We start from the raw sequence: 23,013 nt of genomic DNA, 5'->3' as shown, positions 1-23,013 counted from the left end.
CTGAGAGCTCGCCGGGTTCAGTTCACTGATACGAGTTTCGGAAGAACCGTTTCTTTTTTTATTATTATTTATTCTTCTTTTTTTTCTTTTTTTTTTTTCCTTTGCTTCCAAAAAGCAGCAGCAGCGACGGGGTTAAGGCTGCTGGGACAGAGCACACTAGTTGCACTGCCATTTTTCACTTGCCAACCTTCTAGAAAATACTGCACTGGGTCCTTGGGCAGTGTCTGTGGGACTGTGAGCAAAGCATGCTGCCCTGTGGGGATAAACAGCCTCATGGTAAAGAGCCGTTTGACATTGTAAGACTTTTCCACAGGAGGAAACGTCAGAGCACTAGTATCTGGTACATTGCTAGAAGGTAGGCAAGTGGAAAGATTTATTTGTTAAAACAAACAAACAAAAATAATGGTTTTTGGGATCACAGTTTTGCCATGGCTATTTCCTGAGATGCCATGGAAGAAAAAGACATTTCATTCCATTCATCTTGCTTTCCTTTCCGTTTGTGCATGTCCGCAAAAGAGAGAACTGAGAAGGAGGAGCAAATGTATCCCCGAGCATGCTCTACGCACCAGCGGGATACATTTTGGTTACCCCCGTGCGGTAGCAGAGCCAGACCTGGTCACTCCGTCCCCCGTCGGCAAGGTCACACTCATTGGCACGAAAGCAATTGGGGAGGAATCGTTGTCAGCGCCCGCCGCCGAGCGCGGCCGGTCCCCACGGCTCGCTGCCCCCGCACCGTGGCGGCTGGTGCTCCCAGCCTGCGCCAACCAGGTCCGACTCGCTAACTCCAATGGCTACATTTTTCAGTTCTGTTTCTCTTTGAGTTCATCCCAACCCTGATGACATCATAGCGCTAATATGCTTTGCTTCCTCCCTTTCTTTTCCTTTTCTTTTTTTGTTTTTTTGTTTTTCCTTTTTTTTTTTTTTCTTCCAGTTTTCTTTTATTTATTTCTTTTTTTTTTTTTTTTTTAGCCGGTTTTACTTTGGAAAACAACCAACCAACCAAACAAAACCACCACCACCACAAACACCACCAACAACCACGTTCGGCTTTGCACAAACGCGTCATTTAAATTTTGGAATACGTTTTTTTGCAGAATACCCATACAATGACTTCTCTTTCGATGCAGTCCTCTCTCTCTCTTGTGGCGCTAGGACTCAGTCTCAGAGCAGGCGCTGGTAGTGCAGGAGCAGCATCCCACCTCCCGCTGTAGGCAGGCTGGCGGTGGCGGCCAGGGGAAGGGCCAGGCAGCACATCCCCAGGTTCTCTCCCAAGGAAGCGAGGTCAGCGCCGCAGGCTGCCGGCAGACGCCCAGGAGACGCAGGGCTGCTCCCAGAGGGGTTTCCAGCACTGTGGACGCGAGGCCGGCCCCGTAGCTGTAGCAGCGAGGCGGCCGCGCTGTGCCTGCGGGTCACAGAGGCCCTTGGAGGACTGGGAGTGACATCTCCGGTAGCGTGCTCACCCAAATGAAGGACATGACACGGGGCAGTATTCAAGTAGATTTAGCGTTTCCAACAGCACACTAGAGATCTAATCGCTTATACATATTCATTTTAGGATAGAAAAAGTGGTAGAGCAGAACCTGACCCTAAAAAGAAAGCCACTTTTAGGTCCATCACCTCCACCCTGGCCTCCAGCTTCAAGAGACGTAGGTCCTCCAAGGATACGGTAAGAGGAAGAAGAACAATTCTGCCCTCTCTCTTTCTCTCTCTTTCTCTCTTCTGCCATCCCATCGACTGCCACACACCCATCCCGAAGCTGCCAGTGTACATGCATAGCTCATGTTCGTCACCAGTCAGTCAGTCAGTGAGTCAGTCAGTCATCCCGTGTTCCTTGAGGATGCTGGGATCCTGGAGGGCAGGCAGGAGGTGCTTTGGAGTCCTGTGATGAGTTGGGAGATGCAACCGAGTTTTCGTTTCGTTTCCGTTTTCTTTTTGCCTGGATGATTTCTGACGTTCCTCTCTGTGCTTTGCTCACCGTACCGGTGCTGACCTCTTGAAACCGATGACATTTTATTTATTTATTTATTTTTCTGTTCCTGAGTGTTCCTGTACCTGTTTGTCATTGTATGCCTAAAACAATCACCCCGATTTAATTTGGGCACCGTGTCACCTCACCGAGAGCCATGCGTGTCGCATTCTCTACATGTGATTTTTGTTTGTGACTATTAGCATTCGGGACGTAGCACTCGGCGCAGTGACAGCTCTCTCTGGTTATCAGCAGCAGCATCCGAGCTGCTCTAGCAAAGAGGAGGCACAGGAGGTCGTTACAGACCCAGCCTGCTTCAAATTTGGGCTTTCCACCTCGCAGAGCCGCTGCTCGCACGTAACCAGAGAACGTTTCCAAATAGCTGCCTCTAAAGCCAGCCATTCCCCACTGTGCAAACGTGTCTGCTCGTGCTGGAGCTTCAGGCACGCCAGCGTCAGGTTGGGCTGTTGGTCTGTCGGACTGAGCCAGTGTCCCTCTGCATGTTGCCGTCTGTCGTACAACACTCTGCACTGTGGCTACTCTGTTGTCTTGTGTGGACGCGGGCGCTGCCCGAATTCCGCTCCACGGGCCGCTCGGCTGCTGCCAGCGGGGTCCCTGCGGTGCACGGCGGGGATGGGGGGACGGCAGCAGGCTGGCGGGGGGGAGCGGCGTGCGATGTCGCAGGGGTCTCCAGCCACGGTGCTGCATGGAAGCGGCTGCGTTTGGCACCAGGGCAGGCTCCGTCCCCAGCACCCTGGGAAATGGCCTCAGGGACAGCTGAGCCCCCTGCCAGGCTCGGCTGCCACCGTCTCGCACAAAGCACTCCTTGGGGAACTCGTGCTCTCCTTGCTCTCCTTGCTTGTACCCATACCCAACGGGGAAGATGAGCATCCCTGCCACCTCCTTCACTCACCACGCTCCTTGTCCTGGTGGTGCCCCAGCATCTCAGTGCCCCAGAACCAGACCCATGCATATCCTCAGGTTGAGGATGGTTGGAGGAGGCTCTGGGTGGCTGGACCCTGACCAGGGGCAGGAGGCAGAGATGGGGTGGGAGATGCAGTGAGGAGAAGGTGGGGAGTGATAAGAGCCAAGAGGAGAAGGGACAGTTGGGGAAAAAAACCTGCAAGGAAGCCCTCGGGGTGCTTGGAGCAAACCCCACGTTTTGTTGTCTCCCAGGTTTAGAAAGCCAGGAGGTCCTGGCCTGGGACAGCCAGGCCAGCAAACATCACAGCAAAGTGGGAGCCTGGGGAGACCCGTGTCCACTGCAGGCATGTGGCCAGTGCCAGGAGAGTTGATGCCTTGTCCTGGCTATGATTGTGCCCTTCCCCAAGTGCCAGGGGCTGATGCCTGCCTGCTCCACCAGGATCAATGGGGCACCCCAGTACCTCGTCCATCACCCCACTTCCTTTCCAACGATCCTGGGCCTGATCCTGCTCATGGTGCAGCATTCACAGCCCCATGTCACCCCAGTAGCCTGTGGTAGGAGCACTCTGAGCTGCCCAGGGCCTGGGGCATTTACACCAAAGGCTCCAGATGATGACTGCCACTCTGGTGACAGCTCAGCTATGGGGCAGCTATAGACTATGAGGCCCTGCTGTCTGCAAGCCTATTAAGGCCATCTGCATTCCATGATGTGCCATGGCAAGGGTCCCAGGACATGTTCCCAAGGGGATCAGGCTAGTTGGGCTACCAAGAGGTCAACAGGTCCAAGATCTGAACCAAGAAGTTCCAAGGCTGAGGCTAGCAGGCCCAAGGCAGGAAGCAGCAGAGTAAGCTTTGTGGCGATGTCGGGCAGACCCGCTGGTGTACTCCGCTGGGAGAGCGACCAGCGGGAGGTGCTGTCATCAGCTTATGTCACAGCCTGCCATCTGGTGCCCCCAGCTTCCACTCAGCAGCCCTGGCTCAGAGACCCCAAAGCCCTCCTGCTGTGGAAGGCCCCATGAGGTTGTAGCATGCGGGGTCACATTGCCTGGGGTCCTTGTAAAGATGAGAAAGCAGTGAGGTGCTCTACGATGATGCTTGGCAGAGCCGCGGGCCCACACCAGGTCTCAGCTGGGCAAAGCTGGAGAGCCCATGGGGCTGGAAGGCCAGGCTGACCCCAGCCCCATGGGCTCTTCTGGCTAGCAAACCTGGTGGCCTTGTTTCTTCCCTTTTCGTTGCCGGGAGTTTTAAAAATGGATTCTGCTCTGCAGCCCTGCAGAATGGTCCCTCAGGAGTGCCAGAGAGACAGGCTGGCACCATGGAGCCAAGACAGCCCCGGGAAGCTGCCACCCCACTCTGAACGTCCTAGCGCCCACCATCACCCGAGCTGCACAGCCTCTCCGCGGCACATCATCCCCACCGCCCCAGGAGGAGATGCATGTGTTCCCCATAGGCAGCTCCTGCAACTCGAATAGCACTCGCAGAGCTGATGTACTGCCATCCATCGCAGCCACCCACGCTACCGCAACCCCACAGAAGCCATGTGAGACGCATAAACCACACAGACACCTTCCAAGCCGGCACATTTCGTACAGACACGTACCGAGACGCACAGATCCCTTAGCCCACACTGCAGACGTCATCAGCCCCCACAGCCCCACTGCCAGCCCGCGGGCCCCCCAGGCACAGCACAGCACACGTCCCACGCCACCGCCAAGCGAGGGCCCCACGAGCGTGGGGACGATGCCAGAACTGGTCGAGAATGGAGGGGGTACATGGAAAAGGTCACCTTTTCAGTGAGAGATCAGCCATCCCAAAACCAAGTGCTTTTTGGCTGAAAAAGAACCTAGTTTTTGGCCCCGAACAACCATCCGTAGGCCAAATACAACTATTCTTTTTTTAAAGGAAAGTTGACATTTTCTACAGCAAGATTGTGTTTAGCTGGAATCCTAATTTTTAATCGAAAAAAAAAAAAGAGAGAAACCCCAAATTCTTCCAGAAAATCTTCCACCAAGCCAGGGTCTGCCATGTGAACCCAGATTAGGTTGAAGTCATTTTTAAAGACATATTGATTTCTTGTCTATATTTTCTTCCTGATGTCATTTAAAGTTTTTGGTGCCTTCACTTCACTTCCATACCTTAACATGTTTGAGTCTCTTCTGCAGTTAATATTAATTAATTTCTTGGCTTTATAATGTTTGGTTTGGGGATAATTGCACCATCCCTGTAACATCATTTACTCTAAATTACTGATATGTGCTTCTAGCATTAGTTCTACTTTAACATAGTTTTGATATGAAAATTTTCTTGCTTTTTTCTTTTTGCCTTTTCCTTTTTCTTTTTCTTTTTTTTTTTTTTAATATTAAAAACTGCATGCATGAACTCTACACAAAAAAAAAAAAAAAAAAAAAAAAGTAAACGCGAATGTTACCCTGTGATAACTCTGTGATTGGAGGAGATATGCTTTCAACCCAAAGCCCCGCTCTGTATCGCAGTTCTCCTGCCAGGCTCCCCAGGTCGTTTGGTGACATCAGGGTCCCCCAGAGCTGTGCAGAGAGGGCAGAGCACCCCGTCCCATCCCGCCCCGCCGGGCCCCCCCTTGCTGCCCCACGTCCACGTGCACCGAGGCACACGCATTCGCACCCACACTGCTTTTTTCCTGGTTGCGTCAGGGTGTTTAACAAAGGATCTTTTCTTCTGCCCGTATAGTTTTTTATCTGGAGCTCTTCCTCCGGCAGAGGCTGGCATCGTTCTCCTATGGGTGCCCGCCCTGCCTCTCCCCTCTCCAAGCCTTTTCCTGCTAGTGGGGCTCCAGCCCCATTCCTTCAGCTTTGCTACTGCAGCTGAGGTTTTGGCTGTATCCCTTTAGAAAAGGTGTGGTTTTGGTGGACCAGCAGAATGCCACAGAAAGCTCCTCAGGGTGACAGAGCAGACTGGCAGATGAGCATCTCCAGGGGATAGCCAAAGTGTTGCCACTTGGCAGAGCAACGAGGGATATCTTAGAGACTCCATTTTTATAGCTGTTGGTGCCCTACATGGATGAGCCATCCCAAGAGATGATGGCCTCACCACATGCACCACATGAGGATTGTGCTAGCTCCCATCCCCACCCCAGCAGCTCCCCACTGCTTGTGAAGCCCCAAACCAAGCAGGAGAACCCCAAACAGCCCATGCCGTGCTCAAGGGGCCACCAGACCTCCCCACACAGGGTAGCCACAGTGCCAGAGCCACCAGCAGAGGCACAGGGGCCATGGTTGCTGCTGACAAACACAGGATGCATTAAATCCTGTAAAATCCTTCTAAAGACCAAGGAGCCCATGGGAGCCCAGCACACCTGTAGCCCTCCTAGGCAGAGTGGTGAATGTCCATGGAGAGGGCTCACACAGCAGCACGAGACCCACCTTTTCCTGGCACCACATTAGGTCCCCAGAGCAGCATGACAGAGGGGTCAGAGTCACTGTTCTGCATCGGTGCCACCCACCCACTCAGGGCTTGGAGCTAGGAGAATGAGAGGAAGGACGTATGAAGGAGGCAGGGAGGAATCAGCTGCCCATTTGCAAGCCCCTGCTTGGGGAGAAAGGCTTTTTTTTTCTTTTTTTTTCTTTTTTTTTGGTTGTTGGAGGGGTGTTTCTGCTCTCCCTGCTGGTGGGGATGCAGCTGGGGAGGTCTCTCCCAGGAGTGTTGGCTGAGCACCCTGCTGCAAGGAGTGCAGAACCCCCAGATCCAGGCCACATCTCCTGCACAGGCTGCACTTTCACATTAGCAAGTGACGCTACAGCTTGTCGCCAATCCACCACACAGCACAGCTCCTCACCTGCACAGAAGGGTAGGAAGAGCAGAGGCACTCAGGCAAGGAGGTGCACTGCCATGGCCTCAAAGCACAGCTGGAGCTGCCACCGGCCATGCCCTGCAGCCACATGCTCAGCCATGGGTTGGGCTGGCAGGTCACAGCTTTTTCTTGTGGCACTCCTTAAGCAGGCGCGGGCTGGCTTTACAGTGGTGCCAGGCACCACGCCATGCCCCATTGTCCCCCCCATCCTGCCATAGGGTGCATGGAGAGCGTCTGCAAGGACCTCTGCACGAGGCCGGAACACAGCGGCCAGGAGACCTCAGCCATGAGCAGATAAGGGGCCGTTGCATCATCCCCAGAGATATCCCGTAGGGACACAGGAGGTGCGAGGAGATGCGGGGGCGAGTGCCAGGACTGCCTAACGCTCCTCTCTCTCTGTCTGTGTATTTGTGTGTTGCAGCAATACCATCCCACTGACATCACCGGCCAGCTCAACCTCTCCGACCCCTCCGTCAGCACTGTGGTGTGACCTTCTCCCCAAGGGCCATCAGTCCTTGCCCGGCACAGTAGGAAGGCACAGCCAGGACTGCCTCTCAAGGGACACTGATGGGTTCTTCAGGGTGAGATGGGAGTAAAGCATCCTTCATCCATACACGGTGACTTCATTGTATATCTCCCTCCCTCCCTAGGCCTGCTGCCATACTCACGCCCCAAAATGCACGGCAGAACCAGGACAGGGTTTGGACTTCACTGTACAGAGATAACCGCTCCCAACCAGTGCTGTTGTTGATCAGTATTGCCACTGACTGACTGCGTGCGAGGGGAAAGGACTTGGAAGGCACGTGGTGCCTGCTGTCCTGCAGTGACAGGGAAGAGACGGTGTCGGGCTGCAGCCACGTGCTTGGCTTTGCAGGCTCTGGGTTCTCTCAGATCCCAGAGATGTTCTCGTGGAGCAGCCGGGGACTGCTGCCATGCAGAGATCTGCCACCAGCACAGCAGGGCTGGGAGATGTGCACGCTTCTTGTGGCCAGGGTATGAGCCCCGTTCCCCTCCATCAGCCCCCGCTCAGTGCCCATGGTATGACCAAATGTGGTGCTCTGGATCTCCTAGCCAAGATCCTGGCTTCCCATATCTGCACACAAGGCATCCCCAAGGCCTGGCCATGGCCAGCACGTAACTCTCACACTGTAGCTGACCTGACCAGGAGACAAACAAGGCAAACCGAATGCCAGCTCAGCAGAGGGTGACTGAACAAGACTGCTGAGTGCTACTCCTCCCCGTGCACAGAGCTTCTACAGGCGGGTGTTTCAAGCAGCCATGGGCACTCCAACACCCAGGAAACACCATCCAGGTTGGGGATGAGAGCCTGCAGAGTGTGTACGAGCAGCAAGGGCAGAAAACCCACCTGCAATGTGGTACCAAGCCCCTGTGGTGAGAACCACCTCCTCCTTGCCCCAGCCAAGCAGGTGTGGCAGACAGGGCCGGCAAGATTTTCGGGTGGCAGCTGGGGTCTGTGAGCATTGTCCCACTGACTGCAGTGGCTCCATCAAGTTCATCTCACTCCAGCTGAGAAATCAGGCCCATTCAACTTTATACGTCAGTGTAACATTGATACCAAGTTTTTGCAAGAGCTCAGTAAAGTCTAGACTGGATTGTGGAGTGGTTTATTGCCGCGCCGTGTGCCTCCATCTGTTTCTGCCTCTCGGCAGAGCTGGCAGGAAGCCCTTGCTGAATCAGAGCCTCACCCAGCACTGCTGCAGGGCTCATGGCAAAAAGGTGGGGGGACAGGGAGGGATGGAGCAGGGAGAGGGCCAGGAGCTGCAGGGAGGGCTGGGAGGAGTGAGGCGTTCCTATTCTAGGATGCCAGGATGGATGGAGATGGTGGGGACAGACCCAGGCTGAAGCCAAACACCAGCACCATGCAAGCTGGCTTGTGCCCACTTCCATCCTAATGGAATCTGGGTGGAGGCTGCTGGGACATATTTTTCTTTCCCCCCTTGGGCTGGTGACAGCAGCCATCTCACCAGTCGCTGCAGGACCTTATCCTCATGCCCAGCATGGAGACAAGCAGAGAGAAGAGCCCAGCAGCAACCCCACATGTCCTTTGCCTCCTAATGTTTTCCTTTGCGATGCCATATAACCCCCAATAAGCTTGTGACATCATCCATGATATCATTCCCTTCCAGCTTTGCCTTCCTTTCTTCTTCAGGGCTTGATATTTGTCCCCATGTTCCCAGCCAGTGGCCAAAATAGTTTGAGTCCCCAGGGAGGATGGCTGTGCCCTCGGGAGGAGCAGGGAGCCAGGTGACCATGGAGGATGGCAGGCAAGGTCCTAGCTCCTTATGGGAAGCCCAAACCTTCCCAGAGAGCCACATATGCACACAGGGCTGGTCTGTGTCTTGCCAATAAAAATGAGAGCAGGTCACAACTGAGGTTACTTTTAGTTTGTTCTCTGTGTGATTTATTTAACCTCTTCCAAAAGTTTGCCAACATCTCCCACAGCTCTTGCACAGGCAGGAGATCATTTCTATGCCATTGGAGATAATAGAGCAAGGTTGATGTTCACAGGCATCTCACTGTGGCTCCCATTGCCTTGCAGTGCACAGGGACTGTTTCTCCTTTGTGAGAGTTACCCCCTTCACCCCAGTTGTACTTTTGCAGATAAGAATTTTTTTTTTTTTACAATAAGAGTAGTGAAGCACTACCAGAGGTGGTGGATGCTCCATTCCTACAGACATTCAGGGCCAGGCTGGATGGGGCTCAGAGCACCTGATGGAGCTGTAGCTGTCCCTATTCATTGCAGGGAAGTTGGACCAAATGACCTTAAAGATCCCTTCCAACTCAAATGGTTCCATGATTCTATGATTCTACTTCCATCTGCCACATGGATGGAGGATCTGGGTTGCCCCAAAAGCACCCAAGAGGTCCTCAAATGCACAGGTAGGCCCATGGAGATATCTGGGGCACACATAAAGCCGAACAGATGGGATGTGAATGCACCAAAAACCAAACCATGGAACAGCAGGGATGTGTGAAGGATTGCTGAGAGTCACTGAGTTCAGGGTGGAGGGTGATGAGAGCACTGAAAGACACAAGGAGGTAAATGGGGCACACTGAAATGCATGCAAAGGGACAAGAGGGGGTGAGTCAGAGGAAAAGGATCAGCAAAAGGTCCCTCAGCCCTTGGTAGACCTGACTCAGTGATCACCACTGCTGAGGGGTCTCCTCCAGGTTTGGGATTCCTTGCGTAGATGCTGGTAAACGACCACGATGGAGCCTATCAAGGTACAGCAGAAGATGCTGGCCAGGAAGGAGAAAGGCCCGATGAGCAGAAAGGCAGCGTAGTTCTGGGCTGACAGTGGGACCTTCTGACACTGCTGGAAGGAATCATTCCCAAAGGCCATGATCGGGTATGTGTTCAGTGACTCTGGGAACATGCACTGGAGAGAAGTCCTCTCTGGAAGAGAGAAGTGGTGGTGGTAGGCACACGAGGCTGGTGGGACAAGGCAGGTGGGACACAGGGGACCAGGGCAGGACAATGGACTGCAGGGCCAGGTTGGTCAAAGTAACACAGAGTAAAGCTCAAAGAAAGGAAGCGGGGAGGGTCCCACACTCATCCATGTCCTATACCCTGGGGAGTGGGATGGGATGGGGAGGTGGGCACAGACCAGGGCAGGATGGGTCAGGCAGGGTGGGGAATGGCTCCCTGGGGGCAGCAGTGAGCGGGCAGTCTAGGGAAATGGCACAGGAAGACCCACCATTGGAGGTGGATGGGAAGGAGTGGGAGGAGAGACCTCACCAGTGGATCAGACCCACGCTTATAGGGTCTTCCCCATAGTGGAAGTGTGATAACCCACCCCACAGGTGCCCATTGCCTATCCTTGCCCTCCTTCTGGCAGGACTGCAGGAGAAAGAACTGGGTGCCAGTGCCCACTCCACCACTCTGGACAGTCCCTGCTGGTGACCAAGGAGCAGCCACCAGGAACCAGATCTGAGGACAAATCCACCCAAATGGGGCTGGCTCTTGGGAACATTGCAGCACCTCCAGAAAACCCAGACCCTGCACCCAAAGCCTGGCAGCTGACGGGGAGCCCGGCAAGGATGGAGCAGATGGGGGTGTGGGAACACATTCCCCTGGGCACTCACCTGGCACTTTCTCCCTGTTGTGTCCCAGCCAGTGCCAGAGGGGCAGGATGCTGCAGGAGCACATCCAGGGGTTCCCATTCAGGAAGATCGCTTGGAGCTGAGGCAAAGCAGGTGGCACCCCTGCCTCCAGCTCCTCCAGCCTGTTGTAGCCTAAGTTGAGGATAGACAGGCTGGTGAGGGGCAGGAAGGTCTCGGGGCTCAGCACAGTCAGGTAGTTGTCACTGAGGTCCAGGTCCTGCAGCGCCCCGAGTCCCAGCAGCGCCTGCCGGTGGATCTTCTCCAAGCGGTTATGGGTCAGGCTGAGCCGCAGCAGCACCGGCAGGGAGGGGAAAGCACGGGCCCCGAGCACGGCGATGAGGTTGTAGCCGAGCCAGAGGGTGCTGGCATTGGTGGGCAGGAGCCGCGGCACCTCGTGCAGGGCACGCTGGCGGCAGTCCACGTCCCCAGCCCAGCAGTGGCAGGTGTGGGGACACGCCGGAGCAGGCAGCGGGCACAGGAGGAGCAGTACGGCCAGCAGGATGCTGGGACCCCTCCATCTGCCCATGGTTGCCCACCCACGCGGTGGGGGCTCCCCGGTCCCTGGCATCGGGGTCGCCCCCAGGGCGGGATGCCAACACCCCTCTCCTTGCCCTGCCACACGTCCCTGCCTGCCACCCTTGGGTGCAGTGAGCAGCTGGATGTGCCCGGCTCCCAGTAGCTGCACGCATTCCCCACCGCACGCTGTGGTGTGCTCGGGGTGGAGCTGCACTTTTCTTAGCAAATATTTTTGCAGTGATGCTTGCCCTGGCAAGGTGCGGCCTTGCCCTCACCCCTCCCCTTGCCAGGCACTGCTCCAGCCAGGTAAGCAGCCAGATCTGTGCTGTCCATATTTAACTGCTTGTTTGCACTGCAGGCTGGGGAGGGGGAAAACATGATCTTCTGGCCTCCATCCTGCTCACAGGATGCACAGAGGACCCAGGGCAAAGTACCCAGCAAGGATTGGACAAAGCATCAATCATGTCATCAGCAGAGGTCCTGCCAGTTGTCCCTTGTGGGCAGCCCTTGGCTGGGCTCTGCTTCCCTTGGCTGGGGACCGGCAGCCAGGGCAGGGTGAGGAGAGCTGGGATGTGACCTCCACTCGAGGTAGCACAAGGAAGGTGGCTGTGCCAGGCTGCTGCCACTTGGAACATGTTCATCCTGCCCTTGGCATGGCAGTGCCGGCACCAGCGGGCTCAAAGTCTGCCCCCACCCTGTTTACACGTACTCTGGTTTCAAAGCCCCACAGCAGGTGCTGAAGGAGGGAGGTTCTAGCTCCCCATGCCTCAGTTCCCTGGGAACCCCAGGGAACCAGGGGACCTCATGACACCCATCTCAGCAATGAATTGGAGGTGTCCTCATGGCTCCTTTGCCATTTAGGACCCAGGGGACCTCCTGCCACCCTGCAGAACTTGAACCCTCAGCCAGATCCAGGATGTTCTCAGATCCGGGGCAGGAGCAGCAGGCAGACCGGTTTATTAATAGCCTCCAGAGGAGCTTTGATTTGTTTATTTACCCTGCAGCAAACTCAGTGTGCTGCATTAATCCCCATCTGGAAATAATTCAGAGGAATCTTACAGCCCAGCCCAGCCCAGCCTGGGTAGGGCACAGCCACGCTCCACAGGGCCCTGCAGCACCCACTAATGTGCAGCATCCTGGCATGAATGGGGATTTGAGTTTTTGGGGACCCAGTGCACTCAGAGGTGCATTGCCCAATGCACCGAGGTGCAAAAATTGTCAAGAAAAAGATTACGAGGTCATTTCCAGCAAAAGCTCAGGGAGCCCATTGAAGATGTGAAGCATCTCACAGCTCTCACTCACTGCCACTCTGTAGCACACCTCACTGACAAGTAGCAAGATGCATCTCCAGCAGTGGGGCCTTGCACCCCAGCAGTGCCACCACTATCCCCTCACCATCCCTGTAAGTCCTCTGCTGGGCACCCTATTCCCAACACCAACAGCAGCATGGCCCTTTGGGTCCCTTTCACTGACCCCTTCTCTGGTCAGGAAGCACAGCATCTGCAAGTCCCCATCCCTAGCTAGAGCTGCACCTCATGGCATGCCTCTTTTGGAGCTTTTTGGCTCCCAAAGCCCAGCTCCAGGGCCAGCACCAGGTGTGGCTCTGAGCATCCCTGTGCTACAGCAGTGCTAGGGTTGTGCTGGTTGGCAGTGGTCCTGAAGGCACTGCACAAGGGGATTGAAATGGGGTGCCCAGCCAACAGGCCAAAACCATTCCCAAAATGAAGCGATAGAGATGCAGATGTCTGGACTCTGCTGGGCACAGCTCTGGACTCCGACTCTTCTGTGGTAGGTGACACCAAGTGGCAGAACTGTGAATGTGCTGTGCACAGTGTGGGTGCCGTGCATAGTGGGGGCACTGGGATCTTGCAGCTGCAGTCCTGGCAGCTGATGCAGGGCAGAGCTGAGCACCAGGACAGCCTAGGTGGCACCGTGGTGCCTGGCAATGGGATATTGAAAGAACTCATCAGCCACATGAAAATGGATGCAGAAACTGGACTCAGAGTCCACCCATCCCTCCCTAGGGGCTGCATTAACATCACCCTAGTGCACCCCAGACATCCACATTTGGCATCTGCTAAGCCTACATTGTGCTAGAGCACAGCAGTTGGAGGCAAGGTCAATCCAAAGAGCCCCAGTGACAATGTCATCCTCAATTTTCACTGTCCAGCTGCCCCAGTGCTCCATATTTCTCATGCAAATGACAAACAGAGCAAGCAAAGAAAAGCAATTGGGCAAAGCAGGTCCCTGCTTTCTGCTCTGGGTACAAGACTTGCTCCAGGTTAGCATGAGGATGAACAACAAATGCAACCAACGTGTGCAGCTCAGGAGATGTTTAATGGATGTGGGACCTCCAGGGTGTGGCACACTCCCTGGAGCATCCCTGAGTCACTGTGCTGTGTCAGGCTCCCATGCCCCCTGTCCTGGTGAAGGTGTCCCCACTGCAGAGCTGCATGCATGGAGAAGCTGTGCTGTTAGGCCCTGGGAGCATCTGTGATGGCTGGAGCAGGTTTGGAGCTGCCAGAGGGGTCAGTCGGCAGGATGAAGGATAGGAGCACCCTCTTCCCCCCCGTTGCAGCCCAAATCCCAGAATGGGAAAAAGCAGAATGGGAAAAAGCCCATGGATAAGCTGGAGCCCTTCCAAGACTACCAGAACAACCCCACCAGTGCCATCCACAATGAGTCTGGGGTGTGGCATGGAGATCCCCAGCTCAGCTTGGAGGCACAGAATGCTTCACTCCACCAAACCCTGCTGTCCTCATGTCCCCACATTCAGCTCTCAAAAGCTGCCGTCACCCCACAGCAGATGCACGGCCGGCAGCAGCCACGGTTCGGGAACGGTGCCCGGGGCACTGCATCTTGGCACAGCCCCAGCGGCTGCTGCGTGACCGGCGGCTCCTTGCACGAGCCCTTGGTGGCCACATCCTGCAGGGAGCGTGCGGCCACCCGGGGATGCTCCTTGTCAGCCTTGACGAGGAGGAAAGTGGCCAGGTCGAGGTCGAGCATGGTGACACCGCCGCGCGGTGTGGGCGTATTTTGGCGGCACTGTGGGCAGGGGATCCAGTGCTGCTCGTTGGCGACGGCGTCCAGGCGTTTGAGGCAGGCCTGGCAGAACGTATGGCCGCAGTAGAGCCGGCGCGGCAGTCGGCCACACAGGTCATATGAGGAGTAGCAGATGATGCACTCAAGCTTCTGGCTGCCCCGGCTCGGGGTGCGCATGTGTGCCTCGGCACGTGGCCCCCCGTCCTCTGCACAGGGGCTGCTACCAGCCTGGGACATGCTGGGGGAATGGGGGAGGAGGGAGAGAGAGGGAAGAAAATGTGTCAGTCCTAAAGCTGGGGAAAGGACATCAGCTTGTAGCTGAAGTGCAGAAAGCAGCTCCATGCAGCTGGAGTGGCTGTGAGTTCCCGGGGCTACTGGGAACCCTGCCCTATGGTGGGCTCTGGGGTGCCCTCATCCATGGAGCTGTGCTATCCGTGTGTCACCTTGTGTCACCACTGTGAGCTGTGCTGAATGCCCCTTCCCTCCCAGGGTGTGGCCAGATCCCAGTTGCCTTCATGGGGCTATGGGTCAGTGGGCACCATGGGGTGGGGAGGAGGTGGGAGCAGTGCACAGAGGGCCAGGCCATGCCACAGCCCTGCTCCATGCCAGTCCTGGAGCACTGTGCTGTGGATGCCAGCAGCAGGGAACATGCAGGTTGGTGGGGAGGAACTGGGGGGTCCAACATCATCTCAACACATTTGCAACCCTCTCCCAGCAACCACCAGGACCCCGCTTCCTCTCCAAAAGGCATTCTGGTTCACGTGGACACCCCTTCTTCCCCCATTCCTGTCCCCCATCCCTACCTGGATGCTCTCCTCCCCAGGTCCTCAGGGGAGGTGGCAGAGGGGCTGCACCACCCCGGGGGGCTGTGGCAGTCCTGGAAGCAGCATTGGGTCTGGCGACTGACTGCCTGTGTGATGTGAAGGCGCTCACCTTTCAGGGGCAGATGAGTATCAGATCTGCTTCTGGAAGCCAAGCCTGGGAGATTGGATTACGAGCACCCAGATAACAAAGCCCTCTGAAACTGAAGCCCTGCCTCTCCTCCTGGGAGCATTCATTAGCCACCTGTTCTGCCTCATTAGCAGGAGAAACTGTCGCTGTGAGACCAGGCTGAAACACTGGAGGACACAGGCTGTGCCTGGGCAGCAGCAAAGTCTTCTCCATCCTCATCCAGGCACATCTGGGCAGATGTCGGCCAGCAGAAATCCCATCGCCCTGTGAATGCTCTGGGACGTGCATGGGACAGATGTCACCAAAGGGTGAGGACAACAAGGGCTGGGCTTGGGGGACTGGGACTGCTACAGAGGCACCACAGCTTCTGCCTGGCATGTGGGTTCCATGTGCAGGGCAGTACAGGGAGACAGAGTCCCTGCACAGTGCCTGGAGGTAACGGCTGTGAGAGGAAAATCAGCAGGGGGGGTGAGGAAGACTGAAGCGAGCAGGAGCTGGCAGGGGAGTGGGGAAGGAGTGTGGCACCCAAGCTGTGCTGAGTGTACAGTGTCCTTGCTGACCATGGAGGGGCAGGTGGCACAGCACAGCTCTGCTGGTGGCAGCAGTTCAGAGATGCTTGGTGTTGGGCAGGAGCTGAGGGACACTGGCAGACCAAGCTCCCTGGAAAAGCCACTGAAGCCACATCCATGCCCTGCTGCCCTGTCCCTGCTCTTGCAGCTGGGGCTGACAGCTCCAGCGCTGGAGTCCTCTGCTCTTCTGGAAATGATGCTCATTGCCTGGTTTACTGGGGAGAGTCTGGTCCCTCGGGAGAACCTGCCAGGTCCGTGCTGGCCCAGGGGCAGTAGCAGCCTGGGTCCCACAGCCCCTGCACCCCACTGGGGCCAGTAGCAGTGTCACAGCCGTGCAGGGAGAGCAGAGGACTTGAAAAGACAAATCCAGGATCCCGGAAAAGAGCACAGCCAGGAGCACTCAGCACTTCTGCCTGCGGGCAGGAGAGGGCAGCAGGCAGCAATGCAGGCAGGAGCGGGTTCCCAGTCTGTTCCCACGAAGCCAGAACTGGAAGAGCCGGAGGGGGTGAGGTGGGGGTGAGCTGGAGACCGAGTGCCTCACGGGGCTTCGCAGGAAAGCCCGACCCTGACTCCCGTGCTCGGGAGCAGGACAGCACCGCAGCTTTGGGGTCGAAGCAGCTGCATCCTGACGTGTCCCCAGCAGCACAGACCGGGTGGGATCCCACTGCCGGGACCGGGTTGGGGGTGGCACCCCATGCTGGCAGCCAGGGCAGCGCTGGGCGTATACCGAGTGCTCCATTCAATACCCATCTGCTCGGGTATGGCCGGGCACCCGGCAGCCTGGGGATGTACTGCATGTCCCAAAGCTGGCAAGGAGAGCGGGCTCAGGGGGATCCCATCAATAAATGCCTGCACAGAGGGGCTGTGGGATCTCTGAAGCCTGTGCTGGAGCAGGGATAGGAACAGGTGGACACAGAGTTGCCTCCAGCCTCAGCCCTGCTGTGATTCCTCCAGACTGGGACACACGAGACCTGAGGGCAGGGCCGGGCTGGGGCAGGGAGACCCCTGGGTGGCATGGGTACACTGAGGGACACGCTGCCTGAAACCAGCTCAGCTCTGTGTGCCCTGCAGAGACACCCAAACCCGGGCACAGGGCCATCAGTAGCAAACAGTGGGTGGGAAAAGTGTTTATCTGTTCCCAGCACTCAGCTACAAACCGTCCCCAGGAGCCGTGGGGACCTTTGGCACTGCAGAACAGGGAGAGGCCCCATCTGCAGAGTGCAAAGGTCTGCTGCAGATGAGCCGGGGCTGTGCATCACCACCCACACCGCACCCACATGGGACAGCAGCACCCTCCCCACACCCAGCACCCTGCAAAACCCCACCTCTATAGAGAGCCACCCCTATACCAACACACACACTGCAAGAAATAAGTAGGAGGAGTTGGGAACCGTGGTACAGTTGGAAAACTATGACCTTATTGCTGTCGTGGAGGCATGGTGGGATGGTTCACATCACTGGAATATCACCGTTGAGGGCTATAAGTTTTTGTAAAGGGATAGGCGAGGTAGGAGGGGTGGGGGAGTTGCCCTCTGTGTTAAAAAGCGGATAGACCATGAGGAGCTGCCTCTGAGAAACAGTCAGGAACAGGTGGAGAGCCTGTGGGTTAAGATTTGAGATCAGATGAGTAAAGGACAGCTGGTGGTCAGGGTCTGCTGCAGGCCTCCTGATCATGGGGAACCTATTGCCTAAACCTTCTTGCTTCAGCTACAAGAAGTGTAATACTCACAGGCTCTCATCCTGATGGGGGAATTCAACCACACGGATCTCTGATGGGAAAACAACACAATAAGCTGTAAGTGATCCAGGAGACTCCTGGAATCCACTGTGATAACTTGGACAGATAGACCAGAGGCGAAGCATTGCTGGACCTGGGGCTCACCAACATGGAGGAGAACATTAAAGACATGAAGATGGGAGGCAGCCTGGGCTGCAGTGATCACACCCTGGTTGAATTCATGGTCTTGAGGAATGTGGGCCTGGCAAAAAGTGGGGTCAGGACCCTGAAATTCAGAAGGGCCAACTTCAGGCTGTGTAAGGAGTTGTTGGATGAGATCTCCTGGGAAGAAGTCCTTAGAGACAAAGGAGTGAAGCAAAGCTGGATACTTTTTAAGGACGCCCTTCTGAGAGCACAAGAGCTCTCCATCCCTCAGAATAAGAAAGTGGGCAGAGGAGTAAGAAATCCAGGATGGCCTGGCAAGGATGTGCTGGTCAGGCTAAGCAATAAGGACATGTATAGGCAGTGGAAGCAAGGACGTGTCACCTGGGCAGAATACAGGAATGCCGTCCAGGCATGCACAGATGTGATCAGGAATGCCAAGGTGCAGATGGAATTGCAACAAGAAGGGATTCTACAGGTACATAGGTCAGAAGAGACAGACCAAAGAGTTCCTCTGCTAGAGGGGAAAGGAGAACTGGCTACAACAGACATGGAGAAGGCTGAGGCATCCAATGGGTTCTTTGCCTCAGTCTTCACTGGCAGCCAGGATTTCTCACATCCCTGAACATCACATCCCAAAACCTCTAGGTGGGAACTGGGGAGCAAATTCCCCCGCACTATAAAGGCAGAGCAAGTCCAAGACTGGCTCATGAGAATGAATGTATACATGTCTGGATGACATGCATCCCAGGGCTGATGTGGTTGCTGAGCTGCTCTTCATCATATTAGAAAAGTCATGGCTGTGAGGTGAAGGGATTGTCCCCCTCTGCTCTGCTCTCATAAGAGGGCATCTGAACAACTGCATCCAGTTCTGGGGCCCCCAGCACAGAAAAGACGTGGAGATTTTGGAGTGGGTTGGACCCACAAGCAGAGAGGTTGTGGGTGTCCCATTCCTGGAGGTGCTCAAGGATGTGGAAAGGGCCCTGAGCAGTCTGAACTGGGCTTGCTCCAGCACTTCATGCAGTGACAAGTGGGAACTGATGATCCCTGTGGTCCCTTCCAACCCGAGCCATTCCATGGCTCTATGATTCTTATAGAATTCATGATCCCGTGAACACAGGCAGCACCCACAGGCCCCACCACCAGCATCACCCAAAGCCCCACATGGCCATCCCAGTGCCCATCCCCAAGCCCTCCTCTGCCCACCTCTGCCTTCAGCTTAATCATTGCCCAGGGGCTGGCAGGCAGCACCCTGCCGCCGTGTTTGTCATCAGCCCAAGGTTACACAGAGCGAAGGGCAGAGCTGACACACAGTGCTGCTGGAGGGAGGTGGGCTCTGCCCCACGGCACATCCCCACACGTTGGCACTGTGTGTCACCATCGTTCCACCGCCTCCACGCTGCGGGTGGGCTCTGGGGTGGGGAAGGGCTGTCAGCCAGGACAGGGAGCCCACAAAGCAAACACGGGTGGGTGGGTCAGTTTGTTTCTGTGTCAGCACTGCTTGTCTCCATGTCAGCACTGCCAGTGGCCAGACAAGAGCTCCTTGTGCAGGATGTGCGTGGAGCTGCATCCCTGCCAGCACCATCCTGCAAGAGGCAACACCCTCTGGCACCCATCAGCGTGGGATGTGGGCCAGGTGGAAGAGCCAAGCTGGCAGGGCCCCATCCCAACCCTCTGCCTCTCTGGCCCCGGAGGTCTTGGGGTGATGGGAACAGAGGAGTAGTGGGAAACAAGGGGTGGTGGGAACCTGAGAGGTGGTGGGCTGCCAGTGCTGGTGGGCTTCTATAGGGGTGGTCACCCACAGTGGTGGCTTCCAGTGCTGGTGGCCTCTCAGGAGTCGCAGCCAGCCCAGGCAGTGCCATGAAGGCCCCCAGGCCCCAGCTGCCCCAGCCAGGACCCCAGCTCTTCCCCATCCCCCACAAAGCTGAGTTCTCTCCTTCTAAGGGCCAGGATGACTCACAGGACCAGGCCAAGCATGGGGCAGTGCCCCCAAGCTAGCAGCAGTGGGCTCTGCTGGAAGCACCCAGGTAGGGGGATGCAGGAGGGGGGCTGGCACCAGTGAGATATGGAGCTCAGTCAGCAGTGAAGGAGTTAAACTTTGGGAAAGGTGAGGACTGCGTGCCCCCCACACTGCACTACAGAGCTCAGCTGGAGAAGCAAGAAGTAACTTGAGGATCCCGGAAAAGCAAGGGCAGAGGGAAGAGGCGTACCTTGGCAGGGCAAGAGGTGGCTGTCATTTATTTGTGGCGCGCTGAAGTCATCCGCTCACACCCGCGCTCTTTCCAGGCCCCTGCCCCATCCCCGCAGCCGCCACAAGTGCTTACGCAGCTGCCCCAGGACAAGGGCTGGTTTGTTCCCCAGCCCAGACCTGAACACTGAGCTGCCCCGGCGTGCTGTAAGGAGGGCAGTGGGCCCCGATCTCACTGCTCTCAGTGCTCAGCAGTGGCAGAGGGCTGAGGACGGTGCACTGGCAGCTTCATATGGCACAGCAAAGGGTCCTGGCACCCCAATAGCTGCACTGTGCCAACACTGTTCCAGAGTGCTGCCAGCACTCGGCTCTGCTTTGTCTGTCTGTCTCTCCTGCCTCCTTCCCTCTGTCAGGCGAGCAGCGTGGCAAGGAGAGGTGGTACCCCCTGAGCTCATCACTGTGGCACTCTGGGAGAGGACAGGGTGTCTCCGACCCAGCCAGGGATGCGTCCCTGACCCCTCCACACTGGTTCCCCACACGGTGCAGAATGGGAAGCTCAGCTCAGCACCATCCCCATTGTGAGCACTTCTCAGTGGCATCTGCATTGGTACACAATGTCCCCAGGGTCCCTTGGCCTCCGTTGGGTCAGCAGATCCATCCTTCTCCCCCATGCTCCATTCTGCAGGTGTACATCACCGGCGCATCTGGCTGCACAGCTCATGGGTGAAAACCAGACGATATCACCTCCCAGCAGCCAGAGCAGGCAATGGGGCAGCAAACCAGGGTGCCCAGGCCAGGTGGCCACATCCCTGCACACCCCACCTGTCCCCTTAGGAGATGACACAGCAGCACTTTCTGCAGCAGGGGCAGCACCTGCAGCAGCCGCTCCTCCCGCCATCTTCATGCCCATGGCCCTTGGATGGCTTGTCCAGGGTGACAGTGTAGAAGGAGTTGGGTGATTCCCCATTGGGCATCTTCATGCTGGCATAGGGATTGTAAGGCCGGGACCAGGACTTCTCTGTGGAAATGGGCTGCTTGTCCCAGCTGCCTGCCTGCTCCTCTGTGCTGTGCACAGGCACAACAGCGGGGTTGGCAATGACGGTGGGTGATGCAGGTTCGTCCTCCAGGTAGCGAGTGATGAAGCTCTGCTGGAACTGGGACCGTGGGATGTTCACGCTGGCATAGGGGTTCTCCAGGGTAACACCGCGATCCATGTCCCCGTTTGCCTGATAGCAGCGCTCAGTCCCCACCTCCTGCAAGACGGGGACCTCATGAAGCCAGGGCACGGGAGCACCGTGGGGTAGGTGCCTGCGGGGACACCGGGGAGCAGAGTGCTCCCATCTCCCTGACAGCCCCACAGGAGCCCAACAAGTGACCCGTTCGTGTCGCCCTCAGAGTGGGGGGACAGCGAGGGTGACACCTGAGCAGCGCCACGGGGGCAGGCGGAGTGCTGGGGTCAGGAGGGAGCAGGTGGGGCGGGAGCTTCGGGAGGGCGAGTCTGGGAGAACGGGGGGAGTTAGAAGGAAGGGAGGACAGACGGGGGAAGAGAGGAGACAGGACGGGTGGGAAGAAAGGGAACGGGGCAGGGGGCCGGGGCGGGGAAGGCGGGGCGCGGGGCAGGGGGCTGCCGGTACTCACCGAGCCGCGCGGCTCCGGCCGGCTGCACGGCGGCTGTGCCCCGGGCTGCGCTTCCTCCTGCGGCGGCACAGCTCGGCCCGCCCCGGCCCGCCCCGCCCGGCCCCGACAGCCGCGCTGGGCACTGGCACGGGCAGCGGGCAGCGGCATCGCGCACCGCACCCTCCGCACCCGCAGTCCTCCCTGCCACGCTCCTCCTGCCCCCAGCCCCCTGCGCACCGTTTCCCGCAGCACGGAGGTCTCCTGAGCTCTCCCTGGCTGCGTCTCTCCCCGGTGCCGGGTCCCCACTGAGGTCCCTATCCCTGTGCCGGTGACAGTGGCACAAACAAAATGGGCTGGACCAGAACTGCCCGCTGTGGAGATGGGCAGTGGGAAGGGTACAGGCAGCTCTGCGGTGGGACCTTAGCTTCATACGAGCTGGAACCCACTGAACAGAGCCTTTTCCACAATGGGTTTGAGGGGCTTAACCCTGTGCCTGCTTTCAGGACATCTTTAGAGAGTGAAGCACACAGGGAGGGTGGATGAGGAGCACTGCTGGCATGAAGCTAGGGACACTGGCTCTGGACCAGAAGTGCTGCAAAAGGAGATACTGGTTTCCAGCACCCTGTACCTGAGAGCGGGAAGGGATGTGACACAGGGACATTCCTGTGAACGCAACCCCCAGCCCTGCACCAAGGTGAGGCTTTTCGGAAGATGCCCCCATTGCCAAGCCCCATTGCCCCATTGCCTTGGAGCCCTGATCCTGCCACATTCCCAGAGCCACAAAGCCATCCACCAGATGCCAGACCCCCCCCTCAGCTCCCTGCCTCTGCCCCTGTGAAGCTGCGGGCTGCCGGCAGGGGCAGCACTCCCCAGCTCGTTGCTCCCACCTGGAAGCAAGGATGGAAGCTCCTTAGATGGAACTGGGCCAGCACCTGCATAAGGTCACATGGAAGTGGCACCACCACCGCCTCACTGCTCCTCTCTGACCACACAGGACACCCATGTGTCCCCTGTGTGTCACCCGTGGGTCCTGAGTGAGCATTTTGCTTCAGGCTGCAGGACTTTGGGCTGTGTTCCTGTGCACCACATCCACATATCAGGTGCTTGGGGACAGATGTCCCATCCCCGGGCACGGGCACGGCTCCTGTCCCACACTGCCTGCAGCCGCATGGTTTCTCCTGTGTCAGTGGACAAACACGCTGAGGGGTAGCACAGGGCCACTGCAGGTCCCCAGCTCCAGCCACTCTCTGCGGTATGATGATGCTGCGGTCAGCACAGAGACCTCCAAAGTGCAGAGCCTCAGCGCCTTCCCACAAGAGACTGAGCGCAAGGATCCCATCCCACGGGGGAGCTGTCGGGATGCGGGAATGGGGCCGTGCACGTGGAGCTGGAGAGCAGCGTGGCTCCGAA

At 57.0% G+C, this 23,013-nt stretch overlaps 4 protein-coding genes across 16 annotated transcripts in view; 1 reads left to right on the top strand and 3 right to left on the bottom strand.

Moving 5' to 3' along the window:
• The window catches only part of GRIN1 (glutamate ionotropic receptor NMDA type subunit 1), a 31,690-nt gene extending 23,365 nt beyond the window's left edge, over positions 1-8,325 (top strand). For 2 of the 13 annotated variants that reach the window (XM_031602069.2, XM_031602070.2), the window contains one exon: positions 7,138-8,324. In XM_031602069.2, coding sequence (XP_031457929.1) covers positions 7,138-7,206 — 69 coding nt within the window. In that variant the 3' untranslated portion in view covers positions 7,207-8,324. Of the gene's footprint in view, positions 1-118; positions 294-313; positions 356-516; positions 769-1,555; positions 1,667-4,158; positions 4,788-7,137 lie in introns of those variants that run through there. The other 11 variants (XM_090121143.1, XM_090121140.1, XM_090121141.1 and 8 more) reach the window with 11 other exon arrangements.
• A 1,383-nt stretch (positions 8,326-9,708) lies between these two features.
• On the bottom strand, positions 9,709-11,520 carry LRRC26 (leucine rich repeat containing 26). The gene is made up of 2 exons (XM_031602044.2): positions 10,824-11,520; positions 9,709-10,134 (listed from the first exon to the last, which is right to left on the bottom strand). The coding sequence occupies exons 1-2, from the start codon at positions 11,407-11,409 to the stop codon at positions 9,875-9,877; spliced, it is 846 nt and encodes a 281-aa protein (XP_031457904.2). The 5' UTR covers positions 11,410-11,520; the 3' UTR covers positions 9,709-9,874.
• Positions 11,521-13,622: 2,102 nt separating this feature from the next.
• RNF224 (ring finger protein 224) lies at positions 13,623-20,136 on the bottom strand. Its single transcript, XM_031601421.2, has 2 exons — positions 20,009-20,136; positions 13,623-14,637 (listed from the first exon to the last, which is right to left on the bottom strand). The coding sequence occupies exon 2, from the start codon at positions 14,634-14,636 to the stop codon at positions 14,130-14,132; it is 507 nt and encodes a 168-aa protein (XP_031457281.2). The 5' UTR covers position 14,637; positions 20,009-20,136; the 3' UTR covers positions 13,623-14,129.
• Positions 20,020-21,691, bottom strand: LOC116234442 (uncharacterized). Its single transcript, XM_031602064.2, has 2 exons — positions 21,625-21,691; positions 20,020-21,239 (listed from the first exon to the last, which is right to left on the bottom strand). The coding sequence occupies exon 2, from the start codon at positions 21,198-21,200 to the stop codon at positions 20,817-20,819; it is 384 nt and encodes a 127-aa protein (XP_031457924.2). The 5' UTR covers positions 21,201-21,239; positions 21,625-21,691; the 3' UTR covers positions 20,020-20,816.
• Positions 21,692-23,013: the final 1,322 nt, after the last annotated feature.

Source organism: Phasianus colchicus, chromosome 19 (assembly GCF_987193195.1).
Source record: "Phasianus colchicus chromosome 19, bPhaCol1.hap1.1, whole genome shotgun sequence".
Taxonomy (NCBI): Eukaryota; Metazoa; Chordata; class Aves; order Galliformes; family Phasianidae; genus Phasianus; species Phasianus colchicus.
Note: the sequence above shows the minus strand (reverse complement) of the source record. Positions and strands in the feature narration are given on the sequence as shown.

Coding starts and splice junctions, on each gene's coding strand:
- LRRC26 (XM_031602044.2), bottom strand. CDS start 11,409: ATGCCAGGGACCGGGGAGCCCCCACCGCGTGGGTGGGCAACCATGGGC. Junction 10,135..10,823: donor CAACAGGGAGAAAGTGCCAG/GTGAGTGCCCAG, acceptor TCTCTCTTCCAG/AGAGGACTTCTCTCCAGTGC.
- RNF224 (XM_031601421.2), bottom strand. CDS start 14,636: ATGTCCCAGGCTGGTAGCAGCCCCTGTGCAGAGGACGGGGGGCCACGT.
- LOC116234442 (XM_031602064.2), bottom strand. CDS start 21,200: ATGGATCGCGGTGTTACCCTGGAGAACCCCTATGCCAGCGTGAACATC.